Genomic DNA, 16,117 nt, shown 5'->3' with positions numbered 1-16,117 from the left:
TGGCTTTCTCTGCTGTGCTTTTCAGCTCCTCTCTCACTGTAGAAAGAGGCGTGTCCATGGACCAGTATAAAGTCCAAGGAGAGCCAGTCGTGTTGATCCATTCTCAGGAGCGAGTCCTTTACACTGCACACCAGCAAGAGGAGGAAACTGCAGCTGTTACTTAAAACGCTGCTTTTTGATGACCTGCTTTGCATTTCGGACACTTGTAGACCAGATTTTTTGGTGTTTCATTAGGAGGGCGGGCGAGCCTCCGGACTCAAACTCGAAGAGAGAGCAAGACACACCTGAACACAGTGGTGGATATCCTTCCTGCAACTGTCCATTCCAACATAACAAAAACTAGTTCTTATCACCACTACATTCGCCAGCTGAGCAGATCAAGAGCAGGCTCCAATTTCTGCGCTGTGAAATTGAATCAGAGGAACGGAGAGAGGCAATACAGCAGAGGCATTGTGTCCTTGCAATTGAAATACTAACCATCTGAAAATATCAAAGACCATCCTGGACAAAGCGTTCCTCTCAAACCTCCCTTGTTGGTCTCAGATCTGCTGTTGAAGTAGAAAGTGATCAAAAGCTGCACAACACTCAGAGGAGAGGGAAGCAAAGGGGAGCATATACAAGGGCAAAGGATTACGTGCAGGTGCTGGGGTTGCCATGGTGCGTGGAGGTGGCGTGGCGGTAGCTCCATCCTGCTGGGGCCTTTGGGCATTTGGCGCCCTGTCGCTGGTGACACTGTGCTGGTCGGACCAGGCCATCCGTTGCCCGGTGTGCTCCGAGGAGAGGCTAGCCAGCTGCCGTCTGCCGGACGGCTGCGAGGAGACGGTGCGGGAGCCTGGCTGCGGCTGCTGCCCCACATGCGCCTTGCCAAAAGGGGCGCACTGTGGCGTCTACTCACCCCGATGTGGCACGGGACTCCGCTGCTACCCGCCTCGTGGCGTGGAGAGGCCACTTCACTCGCTGATGCACGGCCAGGGGGTGTGCACTGATGAGAGGGAGGTGGAGGAGAACTCAGGTGAGAGGGAGACCGGGTCAGAGTCTATGTGTGGGTACTTCTTAACACTGGGCACTTCTTCTTCCTTTTAATTGTCAATTACAATTAGGCTGAGAGCACCAGAGCATTACAAAACATTTGTTATCTGCAGGTCTTTATCAAGATGCTCTCATAGCATGAAGTATGTAGCATCTGTCAGCCACAGGTCCAGGTCTCTCCAAACCCAGACTGGCATCTCTGCATCCTTCTGGCTCTGTGGACCCACGATCGAGCAGACCAGAATATTTTCGGTCTCCGCTCCCTGGGCCTTACCTGAGCTGGGCAGAATCAGAGTTGGGGTGGGGGGGGGATGGGGAGGGGCAGTGACAATGTACTGCTTGTTTACCCTAATCTCAGCTAAGCCCTGAACCAGAGCGTGGACACACACCAGCTCCTCACGCATGGCCTGATGGGAGAGCGCACACAGTCCCTCTGCTGTCTTGCGGCCACTCGCTGTGAAAGGGGCCCTGATGTCAGACGCAGAGCAGGCATCAGAGAGGAGAGCGCTGTGGCGATAGCTGGGGGTGGGCGTGTGTGCAAGTGTGAATGAGGAGTTTCTGCTGTATTTGTCCGCTGCATGCGTCTGGCACTCTGTATGACTATGTGGCGTGCAAGTTAGTTTTACTGAAGGAACTACGCTTTTGGTGAATGCAGAGAGTGAATTCCCTTTTCCCAGCAACCCTTGGGTGTGCATTTACCCCCCATCACGCCAACGTTAAACCGAGCTCCTGCAGGTAGTCGCATGATGCAGGCAGTGAAATGAAATGCATTGTGGTGGTACTGGGAATGTGAGAGTCTGAGTGTGCGTGGGGAAGTGAATGTGTGTGAGTTTGTAATGGGAGGAGGTAATAAAAGCTGCTGTATGAAATGACTGTAATGGAGTGTGGCCAGCCTGGGGCTATTAGAGCTCTCTGCAATCAGTAATTCACTTGGTGCCCTTTCATGGATGCCCCCCATCCCCTCCTCCTCCTTCTGCTGCTGCAGATGTCTAACTCTTCATCTGCTGTTGATGTCTTTATCACAGCCGTTTTGGGCTTCTCATTCTCCCCTTCGCCGTCGCATTCCTTCTGCAAAGAAGAAAGTCTGTTTCCACTTTCACACAGTGGGATGTCTAATACTGGACGTCTTATCTGCAGATCCAATTCCAGTTCCCCCGCTTTGACTTTAACTTCTTTCTACTGAAGAAACAGTCCCCACTATTTGTCTCCCTCTGCTCTCCACAAAGGGAGTGGTGTAGATTTCATTATTCCATATGAGACGATTGTTATAATGTGTCGCAGACGAGGTGGCTCGACCGTTTGTTCCAGATTATCAACTAACTAGCTGCTTCCACAGAGCCCAGGCTCCCAGACAGTGACTGGTCATGGCAGTATCTGCTTGCGCCAGAACACCAAAGATTTGGGTGAACTTAGCCAATATAAAACTCCCAGGACTCTCATCTTCATTGCAGCATCTGTTTTCCCTGGCCATGGGTGCACCCCCCCACCCCCCCCACCCCAAACAAGCCTTTGAGCGCATTGCCCACTGCGTCCAGATCCTTCATGAGGATGAGCTCATCGGCACTCCTGCTGCCAGAACTGAAATGAGAGCCTTCTGCTCTCTGTGCAGGGCCAGCATAGGTTAGGCCGGCACATAGCATGACTAAATGGAATCAGAAAGACGAGGAAAGCTGTTCACAGCACGATAAAAACGGAGGGCTGTCTCAGCTTGGCCCGACTTTGTCCATCCACACCAGTTTATCTTGCAAGATGTTCATTATTTCTGCTCTTTGATGCTGCGTTGTCTGATCCGCTGGCCTGGATCTGGGTTATAGTGCACTGGGGGGAGTCTCAGGTCCCTCCTCTAGGGGGGAGGTGGGGCAGCGGTAGATGGAAGATTTTTTGGAAAGTTCATAAATGTAGTTTTTTGGTGTTCTGTAATCTGAGTGGTGAGTTCTGTTTGCCTCCACACTCTGTGTCACCCCTGCAGTCTGTCATAACAAAGCAGGGACGGTGCTGCCCAATAAATCTCACAGTAAATCAGTTCTTCTGGGCTCAGAACCGCCGTATAAGAATGTTCTATGTAAACCATGTTGGTGGAGAGACAATCAGAAAGGCGTGGGGGAGAGGCGAAGAGCAACTCCAGTCGCAAGCAGGAGATTTCCTTTGTGGCGCATTCACCATACTTATGCATTATTAAACAAGGGGGTGCATCTCCTGAATACATGTCTGATGCTGCCCCACTCCTAGCAACAGTGAACATGCTTGATAAAAATAGAAGGGCATTTTTTTTTATTTTTTTTTAAAAACCCTCTTCTATTTCATGGAATTCATGATGAAAAGGACCCTAGGATGGAGGCTGATCTCGACAGCCAATTGAAGGGTATTTGGGGTGTTCAGTCTAATAGCAAAAGCTCTGCATCTAGATACAGCAACATGACACTTGTATCACAAAGATTTGTGCTGCCTCATGATTGCAACTTCATTTCAAGGGTGACCTTCTGCTCACTACAAATGAAAGAAGTGGTGAAATAATGGAAATTCATGAAATCAGGCTGGCAGTTTCTTTTGTTGAAAACAGTCCATTTCTCTCAAAAATGTATTAACCTGAAGGCTATTCTTGAACCAAATTTCCATAGCAACAACAAGCACTACCCTGCATCTCATGTCAAGGTCTAAGACAGGCTTGTGTGCATCTTAATATGCCATTCTTAGAAACTCTCGCTATCGTAATACTTAGAATAAATCATCATGCATGTGTTGGCATCTCTTCATGCATTCCTGCAACGTCTGCCCTGGTGTCGTATTCAAATGCTTCCCTCTGACAGTGAAATGGATATTATTTACTGATACAGATGTCACATATGAAAAGTCTTCACCTACAGGCTCTGAAGGAGTTGCATGAATGAATCGGTGGGAGCCAGACATTGTCCAACTATGCTCCAGTTCACTGTGAAGCACACAGGTCTTTATGAAAGCAGCATGCTAATCTAGTTTTCCCTTTCTCCCAGGACCGAGGACTCCTCAGCCTGTTTTGGGAGTTGTGTTTAAGATATTTTCAGAGTGCTAGCTGAGGATGTTCCCCAAACCTCTCCCGGCAGATGTCCCTTAAAGTTGTGTATTTGCTTTTTTTGGGATTGTCCAGCACATTTGTACAGCTGGAGCTCTCGTGCAGAAGTAAATGTGATTATCCCCCCTTCTAGTTTTGGAGCTGAGAGATACACAAACAATCCAACATTGCCATGAAACAGGCCTAAATTCCTATTATGGAAATAACAATGCAGCAATCTACAAGTCAACATCTTGACAAATGTTGATAAGTGTATTTTCTGAGCAGTGGTCATTACTGGCAATTCACAACCTTTCCTAAAGATTAAATATTGCATTTGTTAAAACTATTCTACATAGTGCGCCCCTTCACTGCCCCCATAAAAATGCTGTAGTGTTAATTTCCTCTCCTTGCATTTCTGCCAATTAAGTTAATGATGTAACTCAAAATAGTTTGACCTAATTCACTGCAGCTGCAGGTTTCTTTCTATTCATAGATCTGTTCATCACATATAGAAGTAGTAGTACGAGTGCATCAACAAGTGATGGATGGCTGATATTTCCCCAGCTCACTATGACAGCATCTACTCACAGATCTGCTGGCAAAAAATAGAGATAAATCTACAAAACAAGTAGTGATGGAAGTCTGGCCTTTGGAGTTATGTCCCACGAGGTTAAGCGTGGCTGTAATACCTCGGTTCAGTTTATATGGTTGGATAACACACATGTCTTTGAACACGTGTTTATGATCGGGATAGTAGATCTAAATAGGAATACTTCCTGAAAACAAAAGAAACCATGAATCCCAAAGGAGGCATTGAATGCGAGGAAAACCCAATGTTTACTTGAGTTTACCCAGAATTAAGTCGCTCTCCCTCTGAGTGTGTTGTAATCCGACCTTCTCCGTGCTTTGAACTTAATTCTACAGCAGGAATGTTAAGCAGACTATTCTTCGAAATATAATCTATAATGCCTGTGAAATTAAAAACTGGTTTGTGCAATTTAGGATTGAAATGCATGCATCTTTAAAACCTTTCAGATGTGTTTGCAATTATGCTCCTTACAGACTTAATCAAACAGGACAGCAAACCTCTGCTGCTCTGCTCTATTTTGATTCAAACTCACAAATATGTCGTAGGCCGTTACTGGATGTCTGTTTAAACATCACTTGAATGAAAAGTGGCCAAAACAGCATCAGATAATAGGATTAGCTAGACAGCAATGCCATGTTTGCTTTACACGGAGGTTGCCGTTTTGATTCATTGTTGATTTAACTTTACTTCACATCTTTCCTTCGACAAACCAGACTGTTCCAAAATTTCCATTGGCCTTCTTTCAGCACATGCTTGTCATCTACAATGGTGTTTAACTGCACTAGACACAAACTCTGATGATTAACGGATTCAAAGAAGTCTCCTGCCTGGAAACCAGGATCCAGTGTTGACTAAAGAGAACATTTTTTTGGTAGTGAGCCGAGTCAACTTTTGAGCTCGCTGCCAGAAACAGTTGAAAAAACACATATCAAAGTGTTACAAAACATATTGGAGGAGTAACCTCCCCAGAGAGTATTCATTTTTCAGGAGATTAGTTGATGTCAATATAGAATAATCTATTGTATTTAGTTTCAAGGAAGATCACAATATGACACACCATGTTTTACTGTGAATTTCACATTTCATGCCTTGCTAGGTAACTTTTATGGAACGCTATTTTAGTAAAAAACAAGCTAATCCCAATGTTTGTAAAACAAAAATGAATAAGGCAGCAGAACAGGAATGGCCCTGGCGCTGAATGGAGTTGACGCCTGTGTAGTGAGCACAGCTGAAATGCACAAGACAAATAGCTTATACAAGATTAATAGTTTTTGAAATCTCAGCAGCACAACTGCACTACTATTCCCTTTCCATTTCGTTTGTTCCTTAAACAAATGTTAGGAGCAAAGTAATGTTTTACTGCCCTCTGCCCTCAATGTGTTTGGGCTGAAAAGTGCTACAGCATGAGTGAAGAAGATTGTGTGAAGATTAGGCTACAAAAAGATTATATTATAAGTTCCATTGTAGAATTAGATTCCACTAGTGGCTAGTTGGGATCGTTTCTGACTCATGAGGTCAAAACATTCCAATAACTGGGTTTTGAAGTCCAAAAGTCACATTTTATTGAAAGAAGATAGATGTAATCATTTCCACAATTCACATGTTTTTATCCAACAAAATATTGCGGTTCAAAATGTTGACGTCATAAATAAAACAACAGACATTTGAACTTTCATTCCAAAACCTCAATAAAAAAGGTCTTCCAGTTCAGCCCTACCCATAACAACACGTTGCACCTGTAACCACACCCAACAGTGATGTCACAGTTTTACTGGCAGGCCAAGTACATTCCTACATCACTGCAGCAAAATGAGATGTTAAACCACAAGAGCTCAGCAAAAACAAAAACATTTTCTTGGAAACTTTTTACATTGAGATCTTGGGACAAATGTCTGTACTGAGTTACCCAGCAGCTTCCTGTTGCAAAATGCAAAAGCTCACTAATCTACCTGCATCCTGTAACAATCCTCAGTGCATTCTGTATTAAACAGAACACAAATTAAAGTTATTTTTAAAGGGCTTTTGTACAAATGTCTCACATAGTGGACTCTCTTCCAATATTTAAGCTAGTGGAAGTATAAACCATAGGAAAGCACTCTGCCAATCTCGCTGAGCCTAACTAAATATTTATTTGAGGAGGATATTTGTCTCTGAGGTGAACAAGTTCAGCCTTAAAGCCACAAACAGTGGAATTTGAAATCTGATCACCCCTTTACATCCTTTTCCTTATTATGCGGACTACAAAGAAAAGACACAAACAGAAGCCTTGGCATGGACATGCCATTATAGGTTAAATTATGTAATGTGTTCACCTGCTCTCTGTCCCAGAATGAATGAATCTCTGGTGGCCAGTATGACAAATACTTTCGCAAGTGTGGCAGCCGATACCCGACAACAACTATTTAACCAAGAACTGGATCGAGCAAGCAACAATTATATGTTTACACAAGATCTGCCTTTATCTTTGCTGTGCACCTGTGACTGGCAATACACTGCAACGCATCAGCTCCGGGGCTGATAATGCACTGGAGGAATTACATTTTAAAAGCCAAGAGCTGCCCAAAATGAAACCAAACAGAGAAGTGGCAACTTCCTCCATAGAAAACAGCAGTGGTAGCAAACAGGACACGCCACCCCTGACCCACTTCGAAATCACTTTGGCACACCCTATCGGAATCGGAAAAAGTGTGAACTGGCAGGAGAGGAAAAAGAACAACTTGGAACAAAGGAAACAGCTGAAACGCTGTTGGCTGTTGTGGAAGAAAGTTCTGATGAGCAAGCTTTAGCAGCAACAAGACTAAAAATACAAACAGCCAAGAGATCCCCCCCCCAGATAAACAAAGCCAAGCAAGATGACTGTCTATGAAGTTTGAACAAACATGGTCAATTTCCAACTCTTGTCACCAAGTTGCAAAAAAAACAACAATAATATGGCCCAAGATCAATTTCCTGAATAACAGGGCCAGTACTAGCTCAAGTACTGCAACGGAAAGCTTACTGATTTGGAATATGTGTTAGCCTTCATGCATTGTAGACCTGAGAAAAGGCTGCACATTGCACAAGATTATAGAGCCAACTTCATCATCCCTGCCAGCAGCAATTAAGTAAATGCCTTGAAGTAACCCTAGGTATTAACCAGAGCTCAGATTTGGTTCAATGATCAGAGGGAGAACTGCTTAAAAAAAAAGGTAAAACCGCAGTGCTTTGATTCCAGTTCCAATCTGTAAAATACCATGGGTATGAGCAGAAAGCAGAAACTCTTCCAAGTTTCACAAGTCACAGGTGAAAGGCAAGCACGCATGAGCAGTCAGAAAGGCATTCACAACCTTTATCCTCCATTTTGCCCGTCTTGTGCCCGCCGGCCGCCGACCAGCTCACACACCGTTGTGCCCACTTGTGACAGTGCAAATACCCCTCTAACAACCTCCATCTGGCACAAACTGAGGTTGTTGTGGAGGGACGGAGACTGAAGAGGGTGGGGGGCATTTCCTGAGGAAGCAGCTGCCTGCCTGCAGACCCACAGAACCCCAGCTATCCTTCAAAAAGCCCCAGAGCTTGTTGCATGGCTGTGGTGCAGTAGTTGAGTAGAGGGCGCGAGTCAAGGTACAGATCCCCCCCCCCCCCCCAGAGTGGGAACACAGCTTCGAGTCCTTGAGGTTAACCTGGCCTAATTTTTAGCCTACATATCACCATGTCCAGCTGTATGGGACATTATGTAAAAGGACAAGGTGGAAAAGCTCCTACTCTATATCTCACACCTTCAAATAATACATGTGGCACTAAATGATGCTCATATGAAATGTGATATTATTACGTTGTACTGATAATCCTGCAACAAAAGCCCTGCAAATGTTTTTGACACGTGTAAAACTGAACATGTTGTTGTATTTAACAAACTAAACCATTATCCCTTGTTCTTTAGCAATGGAAAGGCAGGATGAGATCATCCCAGAACACCCAAACAACAGCAATATCCGGTGCAGTCCACAGGACAAGCGCTGCATACAGAAGACTCTGGCCCGACATCCTCCGAAATCCACAAACCAGAGAAGCAACACCGCCAGGGAGGAGACCAAAGCGGCGCTGGTGAGAGAAACCGACCTTCTGACGTATTATCAGTTTCACAGAAATCAACAAAACGGAGCAATCTCCTCTGCAGCACATGCCTCGGCCCCAGCAAGTGTTTTGCATTAAGGCTTTATAGTTCCAAAGCCACAAGTGTAACTGTCAGGTTGTAAATGTACAAATTAGTTATTTACAGACAATTACATTTAATTGCAGTCTTTCGAAATGAAGTACAGGTGCACATTGACATCACCATGCGATTTGCCGTTTTAACATCGGCAAGCGCAGCATCATAAAATCCCCATTAATCAGTAACAGGCTGGTTTTATCACATTTTAGTACATCCATTTAACGGAGAAATGTGTAACATGAATGCAGAGTAATACCACAGTCTCCCACATATATCATTTTAAATGACTTTAAGGGCGTTGTGGGAATGCAGTTCGATGTGCCGATTGATTAAAAGAATCTGCCGGAATGATGCATCCACATGCAAACCATTAGTTGGCTTGTGAATTCGATGCAGTCCACTCAGCGCTGTACAAACAATGTAAGGGTGTTGACATTTAATGTCAAATCAAAATATGTCACCCCGACTCCAGCACTTTGACTTTGATTCTAATAAATAAACCATGATGGCAATATTAAAGTTGGGATTTCCCCTGTTCGCTTGCTCTGTATTTTTGCTGCAGTGATATCCACTGCTAGAAGGGTTGTGAGTGTCCACAAGGCCAAAGTGACATGACACCGTCAGACATTACTTTGCTGAGGTCCAACACTTTCTCACTACGCACATGCAGATGAGCAGAGAAAATGGAGAACTTTGAGAGAGCTTTTAGAATATCGTTTTTTTTTTTGTGAGGAGAAATTGAGCTGACAATTCCACGTCAGCCAATGTCTGTGCAACCGTCCTTGCAGAAAGCTTAACCAAGGCTTTGGAAAAGTGTTGGATGCGCACAAAACGGCCGAAAAGCCGCCATGCGGAACCACTGGGAATGGGCCGTGTCCGATGGTGTAACTTTGCCAAACGGACACTCAAATGCGTCACGCCTAAATCACGTTTAAGACGCCCGTGTGCACTTTCAAAGTGGCGGGAATGAGAAAGCGACTCACTTTGTCCTCCCCGCCACTAGGAGGCTGCTTCTCCAGGAGGAGAGCGTGCAGAGGCCCCCGGGAGACATTTCGCCTGTTAGCGTGACTAACTGCAATATTATCCTTACTTATGGTGTTGGATTATTATCATTCTCTTCTGAAAAGCAGAGATAATCGTGTGGCATTCTTTTATAAACACCCGGTTTATTGCAGCATTGCAAAAAAGTCTATGTATATCTATGTCTGGCGCTCTAATGATGTGAATGAACATCAAATGCAAAATGATTTCGCCTGCAGGCTCCATGTCGTGCGGAGCTGCAGAGAGCTTTGGACAGATTGGCGTCAAACAGCCGCACGCATGATGATCTCTTCACGATCCCCATACCCAACTGTGACAAGAACGGAGATTTCCACGCTAAACAGGTTCGTGAATTCAAGCACACACTTGTTATGAGCTTAATAGAATTACTGAGCAGACCACTTGGCCATTTATTCTGGTGAACTGTCAATCTCAATTATCAAGCCAATACAAATAAAAATGCACATAATGAAACTTCAAGCGGTTCATTTGAAACCACATCAACAATTTGGGAGCCAAAACACCAAAAAAGGCCTGTAGCCGATGAAGTGCTGTCTCTGACTATTTCAAGATCGACACAAACACGTCTCCAAGCAGACCACCGTGGTCATACTAGGTCCTTATTTTTCTCAGCTCACTTGAAAAGTGTGAGCAGAAAAGAAAGTGTGTTTTTTTTCTCTTCTTTTTTTTTTTCTTTCTCTCAGGAAAACAAGAGTTGAACGGTGTGTGTAAAGTGCTTTCCCCTAAACCGTTAACAATAATCACTTTATTGCTGTGATGGATGCAATTAGCCTTTACTATTCTGCCTTCGGAAGATTGGGCAACTACGCAGATAAGAGTGAGAGAATCAGAGAACATAAAAACATAGATAAGACTGCTGTGACTTGTGTATGCTATCAAAACAGCAGACGCAGAGTGAGAGATAAAAGGAAAGCTCTGCTAAGGCAACCAGGCATCAAGAGTCAGAGTTATGTCGATTGTGTAACGTGGTTAAAGTGTCTCTGTCTGCTCAGATTCACAGGCATCTGTTTACTGTTTAACTAAAACTGCTCTGTGATAACCCCTATTGGTAAGTAAAGCATAGGTCACGAGGGACAACTGGCAATCATTTCATGGCAGGGTTGCTCGGAGATTAACGGGTCTTGGGGACTTTTGGAAACTGTAAATCACTGCGGAAAAAGTACAAAATAACCCGATGATTTCTTTAAATTACAGGAATTTTTTAAAACGTTCACAGTAGGAATGTCATGAGCTGTGAATCAAATAATTGACTCACCAGCTGCGTGTAGTTTGCCCTAATGTACGTATGTTTCTGCTATTTGGCCATTTATGCAGGCAGACAAAGCCAAAACAAGGAAAACATCTTTAAAAGCTTAAAAGCTGCATATCTGATGTCATCTTTGAGAATTATCACCCTGCAAGTCAACATTGACTGCTCTTCTGTCTGCTCTTCAGTCTGCAACCTCTTACCTAGTGCTTTATACAAACCTCCATTCATTGATTATAAGAGGCAGCTGTTAACGCAACACAAACACAAATGATCACCGTTATCAAACATATTCACAAGCAGTTGGATATAGAATATTGTATTGTATTACACTGGTTCTCCTACTCAAGTCTCTAGTCATTGTGTGTGCAACTTAAGTCCTATCTCCGCTGTGTGACCTAGTCGCCAATCTTGCCAGTGTGCCATTTGGTGTTGGACAGGTCGTGCACAGTGGGACTTTTAAATAAGCCGATGAGAGCAGTGAGAGCGAAATAAAACTGTAAAGCTGCGAGCGGTTAAACCAGAATATGAATTTAAGAAATGCTGTAAAAGCGCAGTGAAGCTTAGGAGAACTGCCGAGTCGTACTTTGACCCATTTGTAATATAAAAACACGTATTGGAGCAGCTTTACTATTTGAACCTGCAGTTGAAGAAGCTTTTATATCTAACTAGAATATTCTATGCATCTTTTTTGGCCCAAGTGTCATCCCGCACGTGACGGCCAGCGGGGAAAGTGCTGGTGTGTGGATCAGAAAACCGGCATGAGGCTGCCAGGCCCGCTGGAGCTGCGAGGGGATCTGGACTGCCACCAGCTAATGACTGCTACCTTGAGGGATTGAGGAGTGGAGTGGCAGTGGAGGAGCAGGACCAGCTGAATTCTACTGGCACTTATTAGTAGAACTACACGAGGAAAGGACTTTGCTCTAAAGCCTCGCTTCACCTGAGGCCAACGGTACTTGAGCCTGCGCAACAAAAAGGAAACCATTGAATTTAGTTCTTTTGCTATTTTGTTTCTGTGTGTGTGTGAGAGTATGTGATCTCTGAGTCTTTTGAGCACTTGTTGTGTATTGTTTCTACTATGTGAACTGAAGACAGATAGTCTTTAGACACATGCGCTTTAAAAGTTACAGGTGGCAGAAAAAAAACCCCTACAGATAACAGTTGTAATTGTGATCTTTTGTTTGAGAGAAAAAATGTGTTGTCTTCTGAAGTCTAACTTCAGTAGCGTATCCTTGAAAAGTAAGGAAATGCATCAACCCCACCAGATAACCAGACCTGAGATACATCAGGAGCTGTGTGTTGCATTCTCTCTGGAGCACTAGACCAGTTGTAATAACCGCATCAGGACAATCCATAAAGATTATAAATTGAAGGATCGTGTACTAGTTTTCCACACATTTTGTGTAATAGGATATCATGCGTGGCTATCCTATGTCGTAAAACCCCACCCATTTGATCTGAAGGTCAAAACAAAGCACAAAATGTGGTAGTAAACAGATCAGTGACGACAAGAAAAGCAATAAAAGATGAGATAAGAAATGAAAAAAAGAAACGGGGGAAACAAAGGAATAAAAAAAAAAAAGAACCCTGCCTTGAGTTACCAAATGATAAAGCCATAGCTTTTCACAACATCAAGACCAAAACGAAAAAGTGAGATTAGTTTGAACAACTGTATCTCTGACAGGCCAGAATAGATTTGCTTCATCACCCGGTGGTTTGCTCTGCTTCCTCTCTTTGCTGAAGAGCTCTCTCAAGCATCGTGCTCCAGAGGGACTGGCAGCATAGTGGGGCTAGAAACTCTGTATACTGCTGATAGGATAATCTTATTCCTCCAGCTGGTGCTAAGATGCCAGTGTGACTCGTGTTTGTATGAATATGCTTCAACATACAGGATTTCTCTCCAAACGGACTGTTTGGCAGAACTTTGGTGGTGCTATATACTGATTGTGCCAAAATACAAAAAAAAAAAAAAAGGAAAGGAAAAATATCTTCTGCACTTTCTGGGCATTGATTAACAGAAGACTGGGATTTTCAGGAAGTGGAGCAATTAGCATCAGCAAGTGTGAGGATCACCTAAATGTGTGACCATCTGCACTAGCTACTGGCAAAGGCTGCTTCCATTGAGTGTTTTCAATGCCATTGTTAAAATATAAAAGTAACAACCCACCATCACAGCAGCTAAAACTGGCCGATTGTTTCATTGGTCATGTTATAATTAGCAGGCGTCACGTGTCTTACATATACAAGTGTAATAAGTTTTAATAATTAAGCTCTTGGCAGCTTAGCAACTCCTAGTGAACGTGAACCTTTGAATGGAGGAGGTGTAGCAGTAAAGATAGCATAATGATTATGTGGAAATCAGAATTTCCTCTGTGAATCTGTCACGCTAGTTTTCAGTTTTCATATCGTCTGTAGGGCATCACACTAATAAATAAAGGAGAGTATTACCAGTGAAAGTGATGTAGCCACACATCAAATATGTTAGATGCTGTAGGCGAGACTGGTATATTCGTATAGCTATTTGATTGTATTGGTGGTGTGCATTATGAGTTCAGGGCAGAGTAGCAGGTTTAAGCTAATGGTGGTGGTCAGGCAGCCTGCTCGCGCGATCTGTTCCACTTTGGTTTTTTAATGACTGAAGCACAAATTCATCTTGTGTGTCTGGACAGTCATTATTCGTGTTGCTGTCCCAAACAGAACAGCATAAATGTCAACCTAACAAATCACTGGTGTATAGATTACAGTGCAGTAATATCAGATATGTTGAAAAGAAGAACGAAAAAAGATTCTAATAAGACATATTCACAGCTAATGTCACACATTTTTTTATTTTTTCTATGTCTCCGCGCTGATCAGGTAAGCTTTAAAAGGGACTATTAGAGCACAACAAACTTAAGGGAGGTCCATTCAGCTCCACACAGAAATTAAAAAGTGCCATGAAAACTATTATTGCTATTATTATTATTATTTTTATGCATTTTTGCACATTGTTCCATATTAAATTTGGTCTACCTTTTCTTTCTAAAAAAAAAAAAAAAACTGGAGTGTATGCATATATAAATATTGATTCTGAGAAAAGTAGACGACTGTAATTTTGGTGCCTCTCTCATTGAGTTATTGTGCAAGGTAGTAAATCATAGAACCTTCAGGTGCGAGAAGTTTGCAGTCAGCTGAGCCATGACGCACCTCCTATATGGTTAGTCATGGTAAACTATTCAAATAAAAATGAAAGGTAACTTATTTCCTGTCTCCGTGTTGGCCTAGTTATTCTGTCATATACAATATCAGTCAGAATTCAAAATGCTTTTGCTTCCCAGTTACTAACTCAACTACAAAACTACAGGTTAATTTAATGTAATTACTGAGGCCAGTTGGCTGGAAACAGCACATTGGCATCTGATGACCACTTTTACTTGTCACTAAATAAATAAATGTATCCAAAGGTAGTTCACCAAAACGCAAACAGATAGAAGATGGTACGGGTGGAGAATTATTGCTACAGCTTAAATACGTCAAAAACCAAATATCCTAAAAACTTGTTCCAAAGAATACAGGCAAAGTATCTGGGGACATTAATACTGATTAAGTGAACTGCATGCACACAGCAAAATCCTATCTTATCTTTCATCAAGTATTGAAGTGTAACTAAACACATGTCTCTGTATACTTGTCATATTTGACAAATGGTTCTGGCTTCGACTTTGTAAAAGCCTTTTAACTACATAAACTGTTTAAGCTATAGTGTGTCGCTTGATCTCTAACCTTGCTGTACTGAACTGTATTATCTATACATGTGTAGAGTAATATTTGCATGCATACAAATGGACTGGGACTGAAAGCAGCTCAGGTCCTGTGTATCTTGTCCAGAACAGGACTGTTGTAATAAAACACTGAAGTGATGAGAGAACTGAAATGTAGAGATTCAACCAATGAAATGTTCAGTTATATTGTAAATGTTTACTCGAGGAAAATGTACACATTGTAATACATCAATTAAAACACTTTAGAAACTACACTTTTGTTTCAGTTGCCGTTATTACGAGTAGCAGCAGTACTATAAGAAGTAGTATTGGAAGATTTTTGCTTATCACAGTATTTTTAACAGCATAAATGTTGGCCAATTAATCACAGGACGTATAGAAAAGCCATGCTGCAAATGTGTTTGAAAAGACAGTTTTGACCAAAGTTGTGCTGACATGGTAACAATGAGTTTTCCAAGAGAGAAATTTGTATCATATAGACAAAATACAAAAAGTACGGATACAATAAGAATGAATTAATACATAAAGATGAACTAGTGATTGCTGACAAACTGTTCTATCCACCACAAATGCATTTAGTAGCCATAATGTTGCCCACATCACATGACTTGAATGTTTGGCATGGTTCAGTATGATTTGATTAAGTACAAGCACTTTAATTAGTGGGTCATGTGATCAATCACCATTGTTTTAACTCACTCTTTGATAGCTTCAAAGACAATAAAATAGATGAAAATGTTGCGGACTGCCACATATTTTTAGGTAGGCTATTTTAGTTTTTTTTAGTCTTAAATCATGTTTTAAATGTGTTTTTAATGTTAAATCTGTTTCATGTGTTTGTGTTGTTTGTAGTTGTTACTGATACTAATTCACCTGCCAACCTTTGTGTTTAAGAATGACTTTATATTTGGTTAAGTGTTTGTCAGACAATTTTATAGTTGAAAAATAACTCATATCAAACATTTTGGTCCATGTTTGAGTCTTCAAATCAGCAAAAAAGTAAACAAAGCAGTGATAGATACTGTGCCAAAACCAACAGGAAACAAACCTTTGGATAAAAGGTTGAAAGTGCTTGACTACATATTGAGCTGTGTACAAGGATGTACTTCACATCAAAATGTACATGTTCACAAATCAAACGGGCATGTGTGAGAATACTTCAGAGGCCATCAGTCTACTCGTTTATTCCAAACAGTAAAAGTAA

At 42.4% G+C, this 16,117-nt stretch overlaps 1 protein-coding gene across 1 annotated transcript; it reads left to right on the top strand.

Annotated features, from left to right (window-relative positions):
• LOC311009248 (insulin-like growth factor-binding protein 4) lies at positions 1-15,185 on the top strand. The gene is made up of 4 exons (XM_084003291.1): positions 1-1,012; positions 8,572-8,735; positions 10,104-10,229; positions 11,854-15,185. Exons 1-4 carry the CDS (start codon positions 655-657, stop codon positions 11,989-11,991), a joined length of 786 nt encoding a protein of 261 aa, XP_083859417.1. The 5' UTR covers positions 1-654; the 3' UTR covers positions 11,992-15,185.
• Positions 15,186-16,117: the final 932 nt, after the last annotated feature.

Source organism: Eutrigla gurnardus, assembly GCF_963514095.1.
Source record: "Eutrigla gurnardus genome assembly, chromosome: 3".
Lineage (NCBI taxonomy): Eukaryota > Metazoa > Chordata > Actinopteri > Perciformes > Triglidae > Eutrigla > Eutrigla gurnardus.
This window is presented reverse-complemented; position numbering and strand designations above follow the sequence as displayed.

Coding starts and splice junctions, on each gene's coding strand:
- LOC311009248 (XM_084003291.1), top strand. CDS start 655: ATGGTGCGTGGAGGTGGCGTGGCGGTAGCTCCATCCTGCTGGGGCCTT. Junction 1,013..8,571: donor GGAGGTGGAGGAGAACTCAG/GTGAGAGGGAGA, acceptor CTTGTTCTTTAG/CAATGGAAAGGCAGGATGAG. Junction 8,736..10,103: donor AGGAGACCAAAGCGGCGCTG/GTGAGAGAAACC, acceptor TTTCGCCTGCAG/GCTCCATGTCGTGCGGAGCT.